The 15,663-nt window shown below is 45.0% G+C and overlaps 1 protein-coding gene across 1 annotated transcript in view; it reads right to left on the reverse strand.

The window, feature by feature from the left end:
• Positions 1-14,588: 14,588 nt before the first annotated feature.
• GGCX (gamma-glutamyl carboxylase) overlaps positions 14,589-15,663 on the reverse strand; it is a 98,324-nt gene continuing 97,249 nt past the window's right edge. The window contains exon 15 of the mRNA XM_033948639.1: positions 14,589-15,510. Within this exon, the coding sequence (XP_033804530.1) occupies positions 15,342-15,510 (169 nt within the window). The 3' untranslated portion in view covers positions 14,589-15,341. The remainder of the gene's footprint in view (positions 15,511-15,663) is intronic.

The following is a 15,663-nucleotide window of genomic DNA, read 5'->3' on the forward strand; positions in this document are numbered from 1 at the left end:
TATGCTGGTCTTTATGCAGCATTATATCCTCATAGTACCATATTGCATACTTCACAAACTCAGGCAAGACCTTTCCAGTGTATTTTTGCATTTACTACCTTTTTTTTTGCTTAGCACCTGTGCAAGTCCCTCTTCACCAGCTGCTGTACCAGGGTTAAAATATGTTGAGCTGCCATTATTTTAATAACTGACCCTGCTGTTGTGAGACTTTAGAATTCTAATTTAACATGCTGTTCATTTTGTTAATACTATTTGAATACACTCTTCGGAATCGGACTCTATCTCAAACAAGATCAAAATGGGTTGTCTGCTGTGCTTTTAAGAAGTTTTCCAAATAGTGTTGACATCTCATAGCCATAGCCAATATTTATTAAAGTATCTATTTAAAAAGCCAGCAGTGGGAGTGGCAGCCTCAGCCATTGAAACAAACTTTTTGAAAAGTATTGAAGATCCTCTACCTGAGGCAATTAACTTTCCCAGAACTGTTGGTGTATTCCCCCTCCAAAATATTGTGGGTGTTTTGTGGCAATCACCGAACTAGCTCCTATGTTCTTAACACAATAACTGCTGTGACTTAAGAACTGTATAGTGCCTAATATTATCTACAGGGATGACTGATCTACATACATTTCAGTACTGCTGCTTCTCTGGTAATGGAGCTATTTTAGGGAGAAAAATGGGTCTAAAAGGGAGGCTTATACTGAATGCACTTGGCTAAAAGCAATAACCTGTTTTCTTATCTTACTGTTAAGCAAGTGGATATGTCTTGTTACAAGAGTAGTCATAGTCAAATCTCACTAGTGCACTACCTGCAGTCTACACATCACAGATATATTTAGCTATCTCTTATACAGCTCTAAATTTTGCTGTGGGCTAGTATTCTTTTTAATATAAAGGTCATGTCACAGCATCTGTACTGGGTTCATGTGGTCAACTTTGGTCCAGTAGAAAGAAAAATGTTTTTGACTGGTCTACTCAAAGGCCTGACTTGAATCTAATAGCAATATTATAGTATAACTTGGACTAACAAAGCCACCACACCATTTCACTCATTGAGCTTAAAAAGGAACAGTCAATGAATTAAGATACATTTATATGTTGAGGCCTAAGATTTGCAGTGGTATCAATAAGTGATTGGATGCAATTATTACTGCTACAGTTTAGAAAGCAGTTATTTTTTGTCTAAAACATGTTGTATTGGGTAACACTGATCAATGGCTCAAACTACATTTCACCTTCACCATAGTATAACTAGGTTGCCCTTACTATTGGCAAGCCCCCTGGGTATTTTGCTAGGCTAGCTCAATGGTAGTTACACCCTATTAAGAATTGACATTAATAATGCCAGACTGTGTTGTCCAGAATCAGCTAGGTGGGTTTGCACATGTTAAGTAGCACAGATGTTACTCTGGCAGTGTTGGCCTTGCTTTCACCCCATGAAGCCCTTTGTGGATGGGGGATGATGTTTTGTTACTACAAAGCAGTGGTCAGTCTGCTGTTAAGAGTAATTTTAGCAGGTTGGCCACTGTTTTTTAGTCTTTTCCAGCTGGCCATAATGGGTCTCATGAATTAGGTGGAGTCCCCCTCTCCATAAATCTATCAATCTGGAACTTGAAAAAAAAAAAAAAAGAGTTGTAAAAGTATCCTAGCATTTTCTTTTGGCATAGTATTATTGTAGGGTGACTACTTCACCCTCTTGATAAGGTTTAGATGCACAGAGCTGCCTCCAGTTAAGCCTGCCTGGGTTCAAGTAGCTGCCTTCACAAGCTAAATCTAGTAATGAAGGAGGCAATTATATTTTCATATGTATGTTGGACAACTTTCTTAAATGAGGTTATAAATTTATAACTGGTTTAGTTGGATTCCTTTTGTTTAAAGATCATAAACTTCAGTGTGATATGTAATGGGAGAAAAAAATTTCCACATTACTAATTGGGTCTATCCTTAATTTCACAAGCAGATCTCTGCTAGTGTTGTATACCCCTTCTAAGCAGCAATTCATGAAAGGGCTTAAAAGGTGGTTATGACATGATAAAATGCATTGCTTTTTTGTAAAGATAGCTAAAAATCTCATACAAAACTAGCCTTTGTTGCTTAATAACAGTCCTATAATAGAATATAAAATCAGGAATGGATTCAGACATGGTGCTGAAAAATAAGTACCAGGAAACATTGGCAATTGACCCTATTCTATAAAAGGACAAGCATTCAATAACACCCAACTTTGCTGATGAGGACCTCTGCATGCACCTTGAGAATAGTGCTGACCTGCCTATGGCAACACCCCCTTTTGGGTTGCATGCTGGGATTTAGGCACCAGGCTTATAGAATAGTGTACAGCCATGTATGTACTCAATCCCTGATTGCTGCTAATTAACATCAGTAATTGGTTAGTATGTCATTTGACTTATCAACCATGCTTTTCTGGATTATGCCCCAATTTGGACACCTTTATAGAATTTTAGGATGACTTTAACAAATGCTAGCCTACAGTGTAAAATTACACATACCAAACTCAAAGATCAAAATAAACACATTAAATTAAAAATGAGTTTTTCTTGTATGTTAAATACATCTGTCATGCATATACAGAGTGGGAAAATTTGCAAATGATGCCAGATTAAAGGGATTGGGACTTGTATGCCTTCTTGGCTATAGTTTTACAACTACATTCAAAGACCATCTGGCATAGGTAACTTTTGCAAGGTCCTTCCAAGATCCACAAATGGTTTTTAATGCAGCGGTGAGTAAAGAATCAAATAATATAGCATCAAAATCCATTTAAAGCAGAATTGAGAGAGGCACTTTTCAGGACAACTGTTGAATAAGAAAATGTGCCAAAACTGAACTGGAAACCCCAAAACAAACTCAGCAAGTACTTCATTTTGTACTAAACAAGTGGTAGCATAACCATGAGAGGGGGCTGGGCCTCCCACTTTAAATTTAGCCCCCCTCAAAATGAACTTCTCCTTTGCTGTAGATGGTGGGACATTTTCTTCCAGCATCTTGCTCCAGTTTCTGCTTTTGTCTATATTCTACTAATTCTCTTTCCAGTCCTCAAGAACCCTGATTCCATTCCTGTGGGAGTCCTTTGAGCCAGGGAGTAGACCTGTGGATCACCACAGGAGTCCTGTAGGACCCCCTGAAATCCCCATCCTGACCTCTTAATTGTAAGCACTAAGGGCTAGATCCAATGGGTTGCTGTAGTGGCAGTAAAGCTAATTCAGAAAAGGAGTGATTCTCTGAGAATCTTGCATGCAAATGAAGGTTGCCGGTGCTAGTGATAAGCACATGTGCAGAGTCTATGGAAAGAGGCATACATGTGCCTCCTTATGCAATTTGGACACATCATAGGCATGGGTGGAGAGGAGATGCAAAGAACTACCAGCAAAAGCTACATTGTTATGTCAATTATAGGTGTGCTGCTAGTGTTGTTAGATGAAGGGGAGGGTCAATCGTCAGCTTTCAATGAGCATGTACATAAGATGTCTTGAAAATTTAGATCATTACTATATATGTTCAGTTTATTATCCCAGGACAAGCAGCATATTCTTAGCGCATGGGTGACGTCACCAACAGAGCCCCGGTGCGGACACTTTTACTAGAAGTTCTAGTTAGCCGCACCGCGCATGCGCGAGTGCCTTCCCGCCCGACGGAGGAGTGCGTGGTCCCCAGTTTCTTTGTTTCCGCGGAGCGAAGACGCATGTGTTTTCAACGGCCGTTGAAAAACTAATTTTTGCCTTCCCGCTCGCGTATTTTCTCACTTCTATTTTTCTTCTTCGGATTCCCTTTATTTTTGCTTTCAAAAAAAAAAAAACTCGTCGAGTTTTCCTTATTTTTTCAGGCCGGCCCCAGCGGGGCCTGTTGCCACCATACAGGCCTCCGGATTCGATTTTGCGGAGGCCGTGTTTCCCTTCATGCCCCTTCAACCGGGCTTTAAAAAGTGCCAGCGGTGTGCACGCCCGATCTCTCTCACCGACCCGCACAATTGATGCCTCCAGTGCTTGGGTCCAGAGCATCGGGCTGACACCTGCACCCGCTGTGCTACGCTTAAAAAGCGCACTTAAAAAAATAGGCAGATCCAACAAAATATTTTGTTAGGTACCGGATCTGCCATGGAACCTGCCGCGACGTCGACTCCAAAGTCGGCACCGACTACGTCGACACCACCGGATCCTTCTTCGGGGTCGCTGGACCCAGGTAAGCCGGCTAAGAAGCCTTCCACTTCTCTGGAACGCCCTCCTGCCACGGTCGCGACGCCGACCCTTCCAGCACCGCACCGACCCCGTAAACGCTCCGCTCCGATATCAGTGAGTGCCTCGTCATCGGCCTCGTCATCGCCGGAGCGTAGAGCGGCACCTATGGTACCGAAGAAGAAAAAAGCGGTACCGGTGCCCCCCCTGGATGACCGCATCGCGGCCATACTCCAATCCCAATTACAGGAGCAGCTGCAGCAACAACTACAACAACTGTTGCCAGCGTTGCTGGCCCCGCACCTTCCGGTACAGGACCAGTCCGAGCCTCGCACTGTCCCATCAGTGTCGACCCCCTTGGTACCGATTAATACCTCCATGCCGGTACTCTTGGCTGAACCGCCTACAGTGCGCTCAGGCAAATCTCAAGACCCGCCATACCGAGCCTTCCACACAGACGTCCAGACATGCACACCCCGACGTTAGGGACCCGGACTTATGGGAGGACTCCCCGCACGGTACCGAAGAGGACGCTTCGTCGACCGACAAAGAACCCTCCATGGCAGACACTGTTTCCAAACTGGAACAGTCCTCTTTCTCTAAATTCCTTAGGGAGATGTCAGCAGCTCTTTCGAGCTCATTAGAGTCCGACTCTAAAAAGTCTCAGGCTTTCCTCGATGCCCTAGACTTTGAGCAACCTCCCAAGGAATTTTTGAAGTTGCCCGTCCATGACATCTTACGGGAAACTTTTTATAAAAACTGGGAGACTCCCCTCACTGTTCCCGGGGCCCCTCGCAAACTGGATAGCTTGTACTGGGTCATTCCAATCCCAGGGTTTGACAAGCCTCAATTGCCCCATGAATCTCTCCTGGTGGAGTCCACCTTGAAAAAATCTCAGGGTTCCAGTGTATATGCTTCCACCCCTCCTGGCAAAGAGGGAAAAACTATGGATAAATTTGGTAAGCGCCTTTTCCAAAATGCAATGTTAGCAAATAGAGCAAACAATTACACCTTCTACTTCTCCTTCTACATGAAGCATCTGGTGCAACAACTCTCCTTACAAAAATATCTTCCGGAACGTAAGGTCCCCCTCTTCCAGCAGCATATTTCCAGCCTCCTCCAACTCAGGAAGTTCATGGTTCGCTCCATTTATGACTCGTTTGAGCTGACCTCTCGAGCATCTGCCATGGCTGTTGCTATGCGCCGTTTGGCCTGGCTGAGAGTCTCTGACCTTGACATTAACCACCAAGACCGCCTGGCTAACGCACCTTGTCTGGGTGACGAACTCTTCGGGGAGTCCCTAGACTCGATAACCCAGAAGCTCTCAGCACACGAGACCAGGTGGGACACTCTGGTCAAACTTAAAAAGAAGACTCCACCAACTCGCCCCTACAGACAACAGTCTTCCTACCAGCGCAGGTTCTCGGCCAGACCTCTCAACCCGCCTCAGCAACAGTCTCGCCGTCCTCGTCACCAGCATCAGCCTCGGGCTCGATCGCAGTCTCATCAGCCTGCCAAGCCTCTTCCTCCATCAAAACCATCTCAACCCTTTTGACTCCTTTCTCCAGGGCATAGCCAGTCTCCCACCGTCACTACCTCTTCCTCAGCCTATCGGAGGACGTCTTCAGCTCTTCCTCAGCCGTTGGGAGGTCATCACTTCGGACCAGTGGGTCCTCAACATCATTCGCCACGGCTACTCTCTCAACTTCCAGACTTCCACCAGACAATCCTCCCATCGAGTCTGCTTCTCACTCCTCCCAATCCCTCCTCCTCCTGAGGGAGGTCCAATCCCTCCTTCTTCTCAATGCCATCGAAGAGGTACCTTCGGACCAAAGGGGTCAGGGATTTTACTCCCGCTACTTCCTGGTTCCCAAGAAAACAGGAGACCTCCGTCCCATCCTCGATCTCAGGGACCTCAACAAGTGTCTGGTCAAGGAGAAGTTCAGAATGCTCTCCCTTGCCACGCTTTACTCTCTTCTCTCTCAACACGACTGGCTATGTTCCCTAGACCTCAAGGAGGCCTACACTCACATCCCAATCAATCTGACTTCACGTCGCTACTTCCGATTTCAGATACAACATCGTCACTATCAGTACAAAGTGCTCCCCTTTGGCCTCGCATCATCGCCCAGGGTGTTCACCAAATGCCTTATTGTGGTGGCGGCCTTCCTCATGTCTCACAACCTCCAGGTGTTCCCCTACTTGGACGATTGGTTGGTGAAAGCACCTACGTCTCCACTTGTGCTACAAGCCACTCATCACACCATCTCTTTCCTCCATCTCCTGGGGTTCGAGATCAACTACCCCAAGTCGCATCTGCTTCCCTCACAGCGACTTCAGTTCATTGGAGCAGTTCTCGACACCACTCTGATGAGGGCGTTTCTCCCCTCCGACCGACAACGGACCCTGCTCCACCTCTGTCAGGTGCTCCTTCATCACTCCATCCCAGCCCGGCAGATGATGGTCCTCCTGGGCCACATGGCCTCGACGGTCCATGTGCTTCCTCTGGCGCGACTCCACCTCTGGACGCCTCAATGGACTCTTGCCAACCAATGGTCGCAAACCTCGGATCCTCTTTCTCATCCCATCTCTGTGACATCGTCTCTTCAGCAATCTCTTCAATGGTGGTTGAACTCCTCAAATCTTTCCAGGGGTCTACTCTTTCATCTACCCCCTCACTCCATGACCATAACCACAGATGCCTCCCCCTATGCGTGGGGAGCTCACCTGGGAGATCTTCACACCCAGGGACTCTGGACCCCTCAGGAGCGTCAACATCACATCAATTTCCTGGAACTCAGAGCCATGTTCTATGCTCTCAAGGCCTTCCAGCACCTTCTCTACCCTCAGGTTCTTCTCCTGTGCACAGACAACCAAGTCGCCATGTACTATATAAACAAGCAAGGCGGCACCGGATCCCCCCTCCTCTGTCAGGAGGCCATCCGCATCTGGACCTGGGCCACGGCCCACAGTCTCTTCCTCAAGGCTGTCTATATCCAGGGCGAACAGAACTCCCTGGCCGACAATCTCAGCCGCATCCTTCAACCTCACGAGTGGACTCTGGATCCTCCCACACTCCGCTCCATCTTTGCTCGGTGGGGCACTCCTCAGGTGGACCTCTTTGCAGCTCCTCACAACCATCAGCTGCCCCAGTTCTGTTCCAGACTCTTCTCATCGTCTGGCCCCGGCTGCATTCCTGCTCGACTGGACGGATCGGTTCCTCCCCTGCCTCTGATGTTGCGGACGTTATCCAAACTCCGCAGGGACAGAGCCACCATGATTCTCATCGCTCCTCGGTGGCCTTGTCAACACTGGTTCTCCCTCCTGCTCCAGGGAGCCCATTCCTCTCCCTGTGTTTCCTACTCTACTTACGCAGCAGCATCAGTCTCTACTACATCCCAATCTGTCCTCGCTCCACCTGACAGCTTGGTTTCTCTCGGGCTGACCTCTCCAGAGAATCTGTCTCAGCCTGTCCGTCGTATTTTGAATGCCTCTAGGAAACCGGCCACCCTCCAATGTTACCATCAGAAGTGGACCCGTTTCTCCTCTTGGTGTCTACTACATCATCACGATCCCACCTCATTGGCGGTGGAAACTGTACTGGACTATTTGCTCTCTCTCTCCGATGCTGGCTCAAGTCTACCTCAATTAGAGTCCACCTCAGTGCCATCACTGCGTTTCATGAGCCTATCCTCGGAAAACGTCTTACGGCTCATCCCCTGGTTTCCCGGTTCATGAGAGGCCTCGTCAATGTCAAACCACCTCTGAAGCCTCCTCCAGTCGTCTGGGACCTGAATGTGGTTTTATCAGCCCTCATGAAACCTCCGTTTGAGCCTCTTGCCACAACTTCACTCAAATTTCTTACATGGAAGGTGCTTGTCCTCATTGCCATCACCTCTGACAGGAGGGTTAGTGAGCTGCATGCACTGGTTGCCGACCCACCTTTCACTGTTTTTCACCATGACAAGGTGGTTCTGCGTACCCATCCTAAATTCCTTCCCAAGGTGGTCTCGGAATTTCATCTCAACCAGTCCATTGTGTTGCCTGTCTTTTTCCCTAAGCCCCATTCTCATCCTGGGGAACAGGCATTGCACACGCTGGACTGTAAGCGTGCTCTTGCTTACTACCTTGACCGTACCAGGGCTCACCGCTCGTCTCCTCAGCTTTTTGTTCTTCGACCCTAACCGTCTGGGTTGCCCTGTCTCTACACGGACGCTTTCCAACTGGCTTGCTGCCTGCATTGCGTTCTGTTATGCTCGGGCCGGTCTTTCACTGGAAGGTGCTGTCACGGCCCACAGGGTCAGAGCTATGGCTGCTTCTATGGCTTTCCTCCGTTCCACGCCCATTGAGGAAATCTGCAAAGCTGTCACTTGGTCCTCGGTCCACACGTTCACTACTCACTACTGTCTGGATACCTTCTCCAGACGGGATGGGCACTTCGGCCAATCGGTGTTACACAATTTATTTTCCTAATGGCCAACCATCCCTCCTCCCTCTCTGTTAGCTTGGAGGTCACCCATGCGTTAAAAATATGCTGCCTGCTTGTCCTGGGATAAAGCACAGTTACTTACCGTAACAGGTGTTATCCAGGGACAGCAGGCAGATATTCTTACGTCCCACCTACCTCCCCGGTTGGCTTCTTAGCTGGCTTATCTTAACTGGGGACCACGCACTCCTCCGTCGGGCGGGAAGGCACTCGCGCATGCGCGGTGCGGCCAACTAGAACTTTTAGTAAAAGTATCCGTACCGGGGCTCCGTCAGTGATGTCACCCATGCATTAAGAATATCTGCCTGCTGTCCCTGGCTAACACCTGTTACGGTAAGTAACTGTGCTTTTGATACACTGCTTTTCCTAACAATTATTGTCAGATCAAGTTGGTTAACTAAAGCACCATATCAAACATTCATTAACATACAACAAAATATTTAAATACACAGTAGCAAAGGTCAGTGTTCAGCACTTGCAAGAGGAAAGAGCAAAATTAAATAAACCCTGGTGGAAAAACAATGAAAATAAGAATTAAACCAAAACTGAATATCTAGGAGGATTAAAAAAAAAAAACCTAAAATCAAAATTGATAGAAACCTAGCAGAAAAATCAATATAGTGTATTAATTTTTATCATGAGCCACAGCCAGATACCCTAGCAGAAAAATCAATATAGTGTATTAATTTTTATCATGAGCCACAGCCAGATACCCACCCCCGAGACATACTTTTCACAGTACCAGCACCCCTGGAGCAGTCGGTAATATTGGGATGTTAAAAGCTGGCGCTTCATTTAGAGAATCTCCTGCTGATGACATTGTCAGAAGCTTGGAAGAGACCAGGGTGAATTCTGAGAATTGGGATTTAAAATAGTGGCACGCTAAACTGCCTGGAACCAGTTTAGCAATCATTGTTAAAAGGCATGGTGAGTTTTGAGAATCTTGGCCCTAACAACTGCTGAAATAGTTTTCCCTGTAGAGAATCCAGAATCTCCCTTCTAAAAGACCATGCAATAACATCTGCCATATTGAAATCATCTACTAGTACTACTTCCTCTTTCTAGCTAGATGGGCTCTTTTCCTTACCCTTGGCCAACGGGACTCCCACAGGGATGGAAGGCTTTGGAAGCAGGGTTCGGCCATATAATATAATGGACACGTCAGCCTTGGTAAAAGAGGGGGTTTTTAAGTTAATTACCTGAACGGAAAACAAAAAGATGGTTCCTCCAAAGAGATTCCACAAGGAAAACAGCAAAAGAAACTGTGGAATTGATGATCCTGTCAGAAGTAATTGCTGCTTTTTATGGGGACGGGTGGGGATGGAGGTAATTCCTTGCGGGGATGGGTGGGGATGGATAGGATCCTGACGGGGATGGAGAGGATCCTGACAGGGACAGGTGGAGACGGAGAGGATCATGGCGGGGATGGGTGGGATTTCTGTCCCCGTGCAACTCTATATATACCAGTAGTTCCCATTTGATATTGTTTCTCCCCACTGCCTTTGGTAGTGCGCCACTCTTTCAGGTTACAGGCGATTCCAATTGCCTCAAACAGACTGGTCACATTGTGACAGAAACAGAGCCCCTCTTGATTGGTGAACAAGGTGGAAAAAACTTGGTGATGCTTTCTCTGATCTATGACTTGCACACTTTCATCTAATAAGTTTCATTGCTTGAGCCTAAATGTCAAAATGGCCCCTAAGTTTAGTCATCTTGGAATCAATCTGGAATGTTCTGCAAAAACAGTAAATTTCAAAATGTCCTGGTCACAAAAAGCAAAGTTTGAGGGGAATGATAGCCATTTTCTTTTTTTTTAATTATTTCTAATTATACATCAAATTTTACAAGAATACATCTTGCTCCATATAACATAGGGAGGAAAAACCAAATCAAGGATATTGAGAATCAATCTTACAATAATACATTCTTTATCCCCTTCTTAGACCACTATACTGGGGGGATGGTCAAGCAATAATTAAGAGAGAAAGAGGAATTTAGTTAACAAATAGGCTTAATGTATATGATAGCCATTTTCTATACTTCTGTGGCATAGTTTCAAGTTTATTTAAAATGTGTTGTACACGCAATGTCAAGTACTTCAATGCGTATAACAATTTAAAAATAAGAGACAAAAAAAATAAAACAATTTTATACAAATAAACATGTGGAGGAGCATAATCAAAAAAAAACATCTAAGTCCCTTTTTGGCCTAAGTCCTTAAACGTTCAAAGCAGAAGCAGGGAAAGTGTCCATAACCAAACCAAACGTCCTTGTTTTGATTATGGCCTTCCTCTGCCTAAACGCCCAATCACCACTACGTCTAAAAGTACACCCACACGACATCTACACTTTTTAGCCATAATAAAACAAAAAAACGCCTAAGCCCCAAACATCCAACAGAAGAGCTTTTAGGCGAAGGAGGAGCCTAAAAACTGGATTCTGTAACCGGTGTCTGTCCAGGGTTGCGTCGAGGGTAGGAGGGCCTGGGATCCCTCCTGCCCATATTGTAGTGGGGGGTAGGGGGGTCCCGGGGCCAGGGGGGTTTGGGCTCCCTCCTGGCCCGATCGTACTTGGGAGGGGGGTCGCCGGGGCCAGGAGAGCCTGGGTTCTCTCCTGGCCCACTCGAGTCGGGGGTCGCCACGGGCCAGGAGAGCTTGGGCTCTCTCCTGGCCCGATGTTAATTGCGAGGGGGGGGTTATGGATCGCGGCAGGAGAGATGCCTCATCTCCCATACCGCAATGCCATCACTCCTCTACCAGCACTGTCGCGACCCGCGGCAGGGGACATATGGCATTTCTCCTGCCACGGCAGTTCGGGTAGAGGAGTGATGGCATTGCGGTAGGGGAGATGAGGCATCTCTCCTGCTGCGATGGTTGCGGTGGGTAGGTTGCCGGGCCGCTGAACTGATGGCGCCAGCAGCCAACAGCTCAGCGGCCCCTTTTTCGGCACTTAGACCTGGTTTGACTACGTCTAAGTCAAAAAGGTCTAAGTGCCGACTAGGCAACCTGTAAATGTTTTGGTTATACCTGTTGTACGCCTAGGTGTAGGTCGGCCCGCCCACTGCCCGCCCTTTCCCCTCCTCTAAACATACCTCTTTTCTCTCTGTGCGTCTAGGCAGGGAAAAGCTTAAGCTGTTTACGTCTAAAAACCAGCTTTGGTTATGGGTACTTGGACGATCAGGCTTTTTGATCGTCCAAGTAGCCATTTAGGACACTTTTTAGAGGTTTTTTTTTTATTATTATTACCCCCATAGTATATACGTACAAATAATTACCGATACAAAAGGAGAGGGGGGGATGAACAATCTTTAGCGAAAATAAAGAAACATTTAGGGAAAATACATCTGGAGGGTAACAAAAAAATAATCATGAAAGCATGGATAAGCCTAGAAGAGAAGGTGAAGAAGATTGCAACCTATAGATAAGATCTGATTAACATTAGGTATTAGAGCATAGGCATTAATGATAAACGTATTATCCTATCTGTCTCAAATGCATCCTTATACAAGAAACTTTTTAAAGAGCTTTTGAATTTTTCTAATGAGGATTCATCACGTAAGTAAATTGGTAAGTTGTTCCAGAGCTGGGGTGCTATAACTGAAAAAATAGTAGATCTAGTACCTATTACTTTTAAAGAAGGGATAGTCAGCAAATGCTGTTCTGTTGATCTAAGTGTCCTAAATGGAGAATATGGTATTGGTGCGTTAGTTTGTTGGATTTTAAAGGTTAACAGTGCGATTTTACAAGTTATTCTATGTGAGATTGGTAACTAGTATGGCAATTAAAGAACATGTATTACCCAAGAATAAAATAAAATTTTGTTACATTGTGATCAGCATTCTCAGGTGAATAAGGCGATAAAAGTGCTTTCTCCTGATCAGTCTCAACTGGTAATTGAGGAACTTTACAACATTGAAGAATGTATTTTCCATTTTAATAAAAGTACACATGACCTCTAGGACACCATGTATTGCAGCATGCAGATCAGCTTGGTTGTGAGCATCAGGGTTGTGGGAAGACCTTCTTCACCATCTAGCTGATGCTTCACAAGAACTTGGTGCATTTACAAACTGCAATACTCTGAATTATTTTCAAAGACAAAGACCATGACAAAGAAGAACTCAGCCATCCACTTCTTCAACTACCAATAAGAATAATCCTAGTTCTTGATACTTACCCAGCAGGAGGGCACCTTCATTCTTTTCAGCAACAATGGCACAAGATCACCACAGCCCAATGTGTATGAAAGATTATCATGAAGGGGTATTGGATATATTTTCTACATCTCCCTCCAAACTATCCACTTCTTTCATCCAATCCTCTTCCTTCACAATGCAGGATTTTACAAGAAAAAAAATCAAGTCACTCCTGCAATCAACTGCTTACTCTTCTTGCTGTTTATAGTGATTAGAAAAACTACTTTCCAAGTAAAATGTTCAATTGATGCTGTCTCCAGAGACTTCAAGGGATGTTCAATGAGTCTAGCAAGGACAACATTAAGATCCCATAATGGGGGAAAGTATTTAAAGATGACCTTATGTTTGGGATGCTATGAAATTCAACTCTAGAAAATAGTGGTGATGCTGGAACTTGTAACATAATTGAGGTCTACAGCTGTATCAGTTGGGTACAAGATTGAAGCTTAACTTGTAGAAAGTAAGCCGAAAACTTGAGAAAGTTTTGGCACCTTTATTCAAATTAACTAAGTGAGCAAACACATTCATTTGGTCTTGAGTTTCATCCAGCATCACCTTAGCTCTGCGTGCCAGCCTTAAACAACACTGTCTAAGACAGGGGTCTCAAAGTCCCTCCTTGAGGGCCGCAATCCAGTCGGGTTTTCCCCAATGACTATGCATTGAAAGCAGTGCATGCACATAGATCTCATGCATATTCATTGGGGAAATCCTGAAAAACCGACTGGATTGCGGCCCTCAAGGAGGGACTTTGAGATCCCTGGTCTAAGAGTACATTAACAAGTAATTTCAATATCTTTCAATTTAGGCTTGGAGATGGGCAGAAAAGCTACACCAAACTTCCCTGCTGTAAATTTGCTATAAAACATAGTATATACAACATCAAAGTCAGTTTTATCTATAAACATGAAAATAAACAGTTAAAAGTAAAAAATAAAGCCTTTAATGGAATGCTGCCTTTGTAAAAAGTTGTCACGGAAGTAAATAATGCTTTTACTCAGTTACTGAACAGCAACACTGAATTATGAACACTGGCTTAATTATATTCAACATCAGGAAGAGCTACAGGACACTCCAATTAAAAAAAAAACTCAGTAAAACTAAGATTTCCTTACTGGTCTGCAATCACTGAATGGTGGAGGTTGTCTGATCCTGAGTTGCCATGAATTACAGTGGTGCTCATACCACTAATTGGAGCTGCCCACTGTACAGGTCTACACAACCCCATGCAATAAAGGATCTGACAGCAAAGCACATTATCGCTGCCAAATTTACTCTGGTACAATGCTGTAGTTATCTGGCTTTCTCTTTACATGTAGGGAGAGGTATGGCCAGTAGGAAAAATGAGGTACTGATGCCGTCGTATAAGACATTGGTGAGATCTCATTTAGATATACAATTCTGGAGACCACACCTTCAAAAAGATATAAAAAGGATGGAGTTGGTTCAGAGGAAGGCTACTAAAATGGTTGGTGGTGTACGGGGACAGACTTAAAGATCTCAATATGTATACTTTGGAGGAAATGGGGGAGAGGGGGAAAGATATTTAAACACCTACATGGCATAAATGTACAAGGCAAATCTCTCATTTGAAAGGAAGCTCCAGAATGTGAGGGCATAGGATGAAGTTAAGAGGTAGTAGAGGCTCAGGAGTAATCTAAGGAAATACTTTTTACAGAAAGGGCTGTAGATGCATGGAATAGTCTCCCAGTAGAGGTAGTAAAGACCAAGTCTGTGTCTGAATTCAAGAAAGCACAGGACAGGTTATATGGAATCTCTTAAGGAGAGGAGATAGTGGATGCTGCGGATGGGCAGACTGGATGGGTCATTTGGCCTTTATCTGCCATTATGTTTCTATGCTTCATCACATATTCTCACATATCTCAGAGAGTGCATGACAGTTGCACAGCATGTAACACTTCCAACATGCATAGAGCAAGCAAGAGCACTCACCCTTTCTGTCAAATTCATGGTGCAAAAAGAAGATATGTGATGTCACAACAACAATAGACCAATCGGATTCAGCGAGTATGAATTAATACTCAACAATATAGCTAATATGGCCATTTCTCAGTGATTCAAAGCAATTACAGGGGAACAGCAACATCTTTACTTCCGTTATTGCATTTTTCCCTTTGTCCACAGGGATTTCTAAAGAAAAGACAGAATTCAAGAAAAATAATCTTTTTAAAAAAAAAATAAAAAAAGGTTACCATTGCCAGAGTGAAATGGCCAGCAGCTGCTAAGCCAGAAATACTTAACTGTCACCAAATTCTTGGAAAACAAGAGACATTCCAGTGCCATCAGTGATAACAATGTTAAGAACCAGGATGCCCGATTACCATACCAGCACTAAAGTCCATACCAGCACTAAAGTCAATTTCCAATATATGACACAAGCTGTCAGTAGTGCTGGCTATCAATGACTTCTCACACCCCCCAGTGCTCTGATTGCCCCTAACATCTGTTCTCACAACTCAGAGCGCTCCGTTTCCTGCCGCACATCTTCATTTCTTCTGGTTTCAGTTCCTGCAGACTCACTGTATTTCATGTTGGCATAGGTCACTTCCTGTGCCAACTGCTCTAGTGGGGGACGCCCGAATATCAAGTTCCGCAGTGAGATGGCTGTCATCAGGGTGCTGGGGGTTTAAAATAAAAGAGAAGGGTTATGGATCATAAACTGGCAGGAAGAGGACTGGTTTTTACCAGACACAGCCACATTTTAGGCAGTCAGGAAGAGCCTAGAAGCTGAAGTCCAAGTAGTTTAACAGATACTAAACAGCCACTTCACC

This window comes from Geotrypetes seraphini, chromosome 6, assembly GCF_902459505.1.
Source record: "Geotrypetes seraphini chromosome 6, aGeoSer1.1, whole genome shotgun sequence".
Taxonomy (NCBI): domain Eukaryota; kingdom Metazoa; phylum Chordata; class Amphibia; order Gymnophiona; family Dermophiidae; genus Geotrypetes; species Geotrypetes seraphini.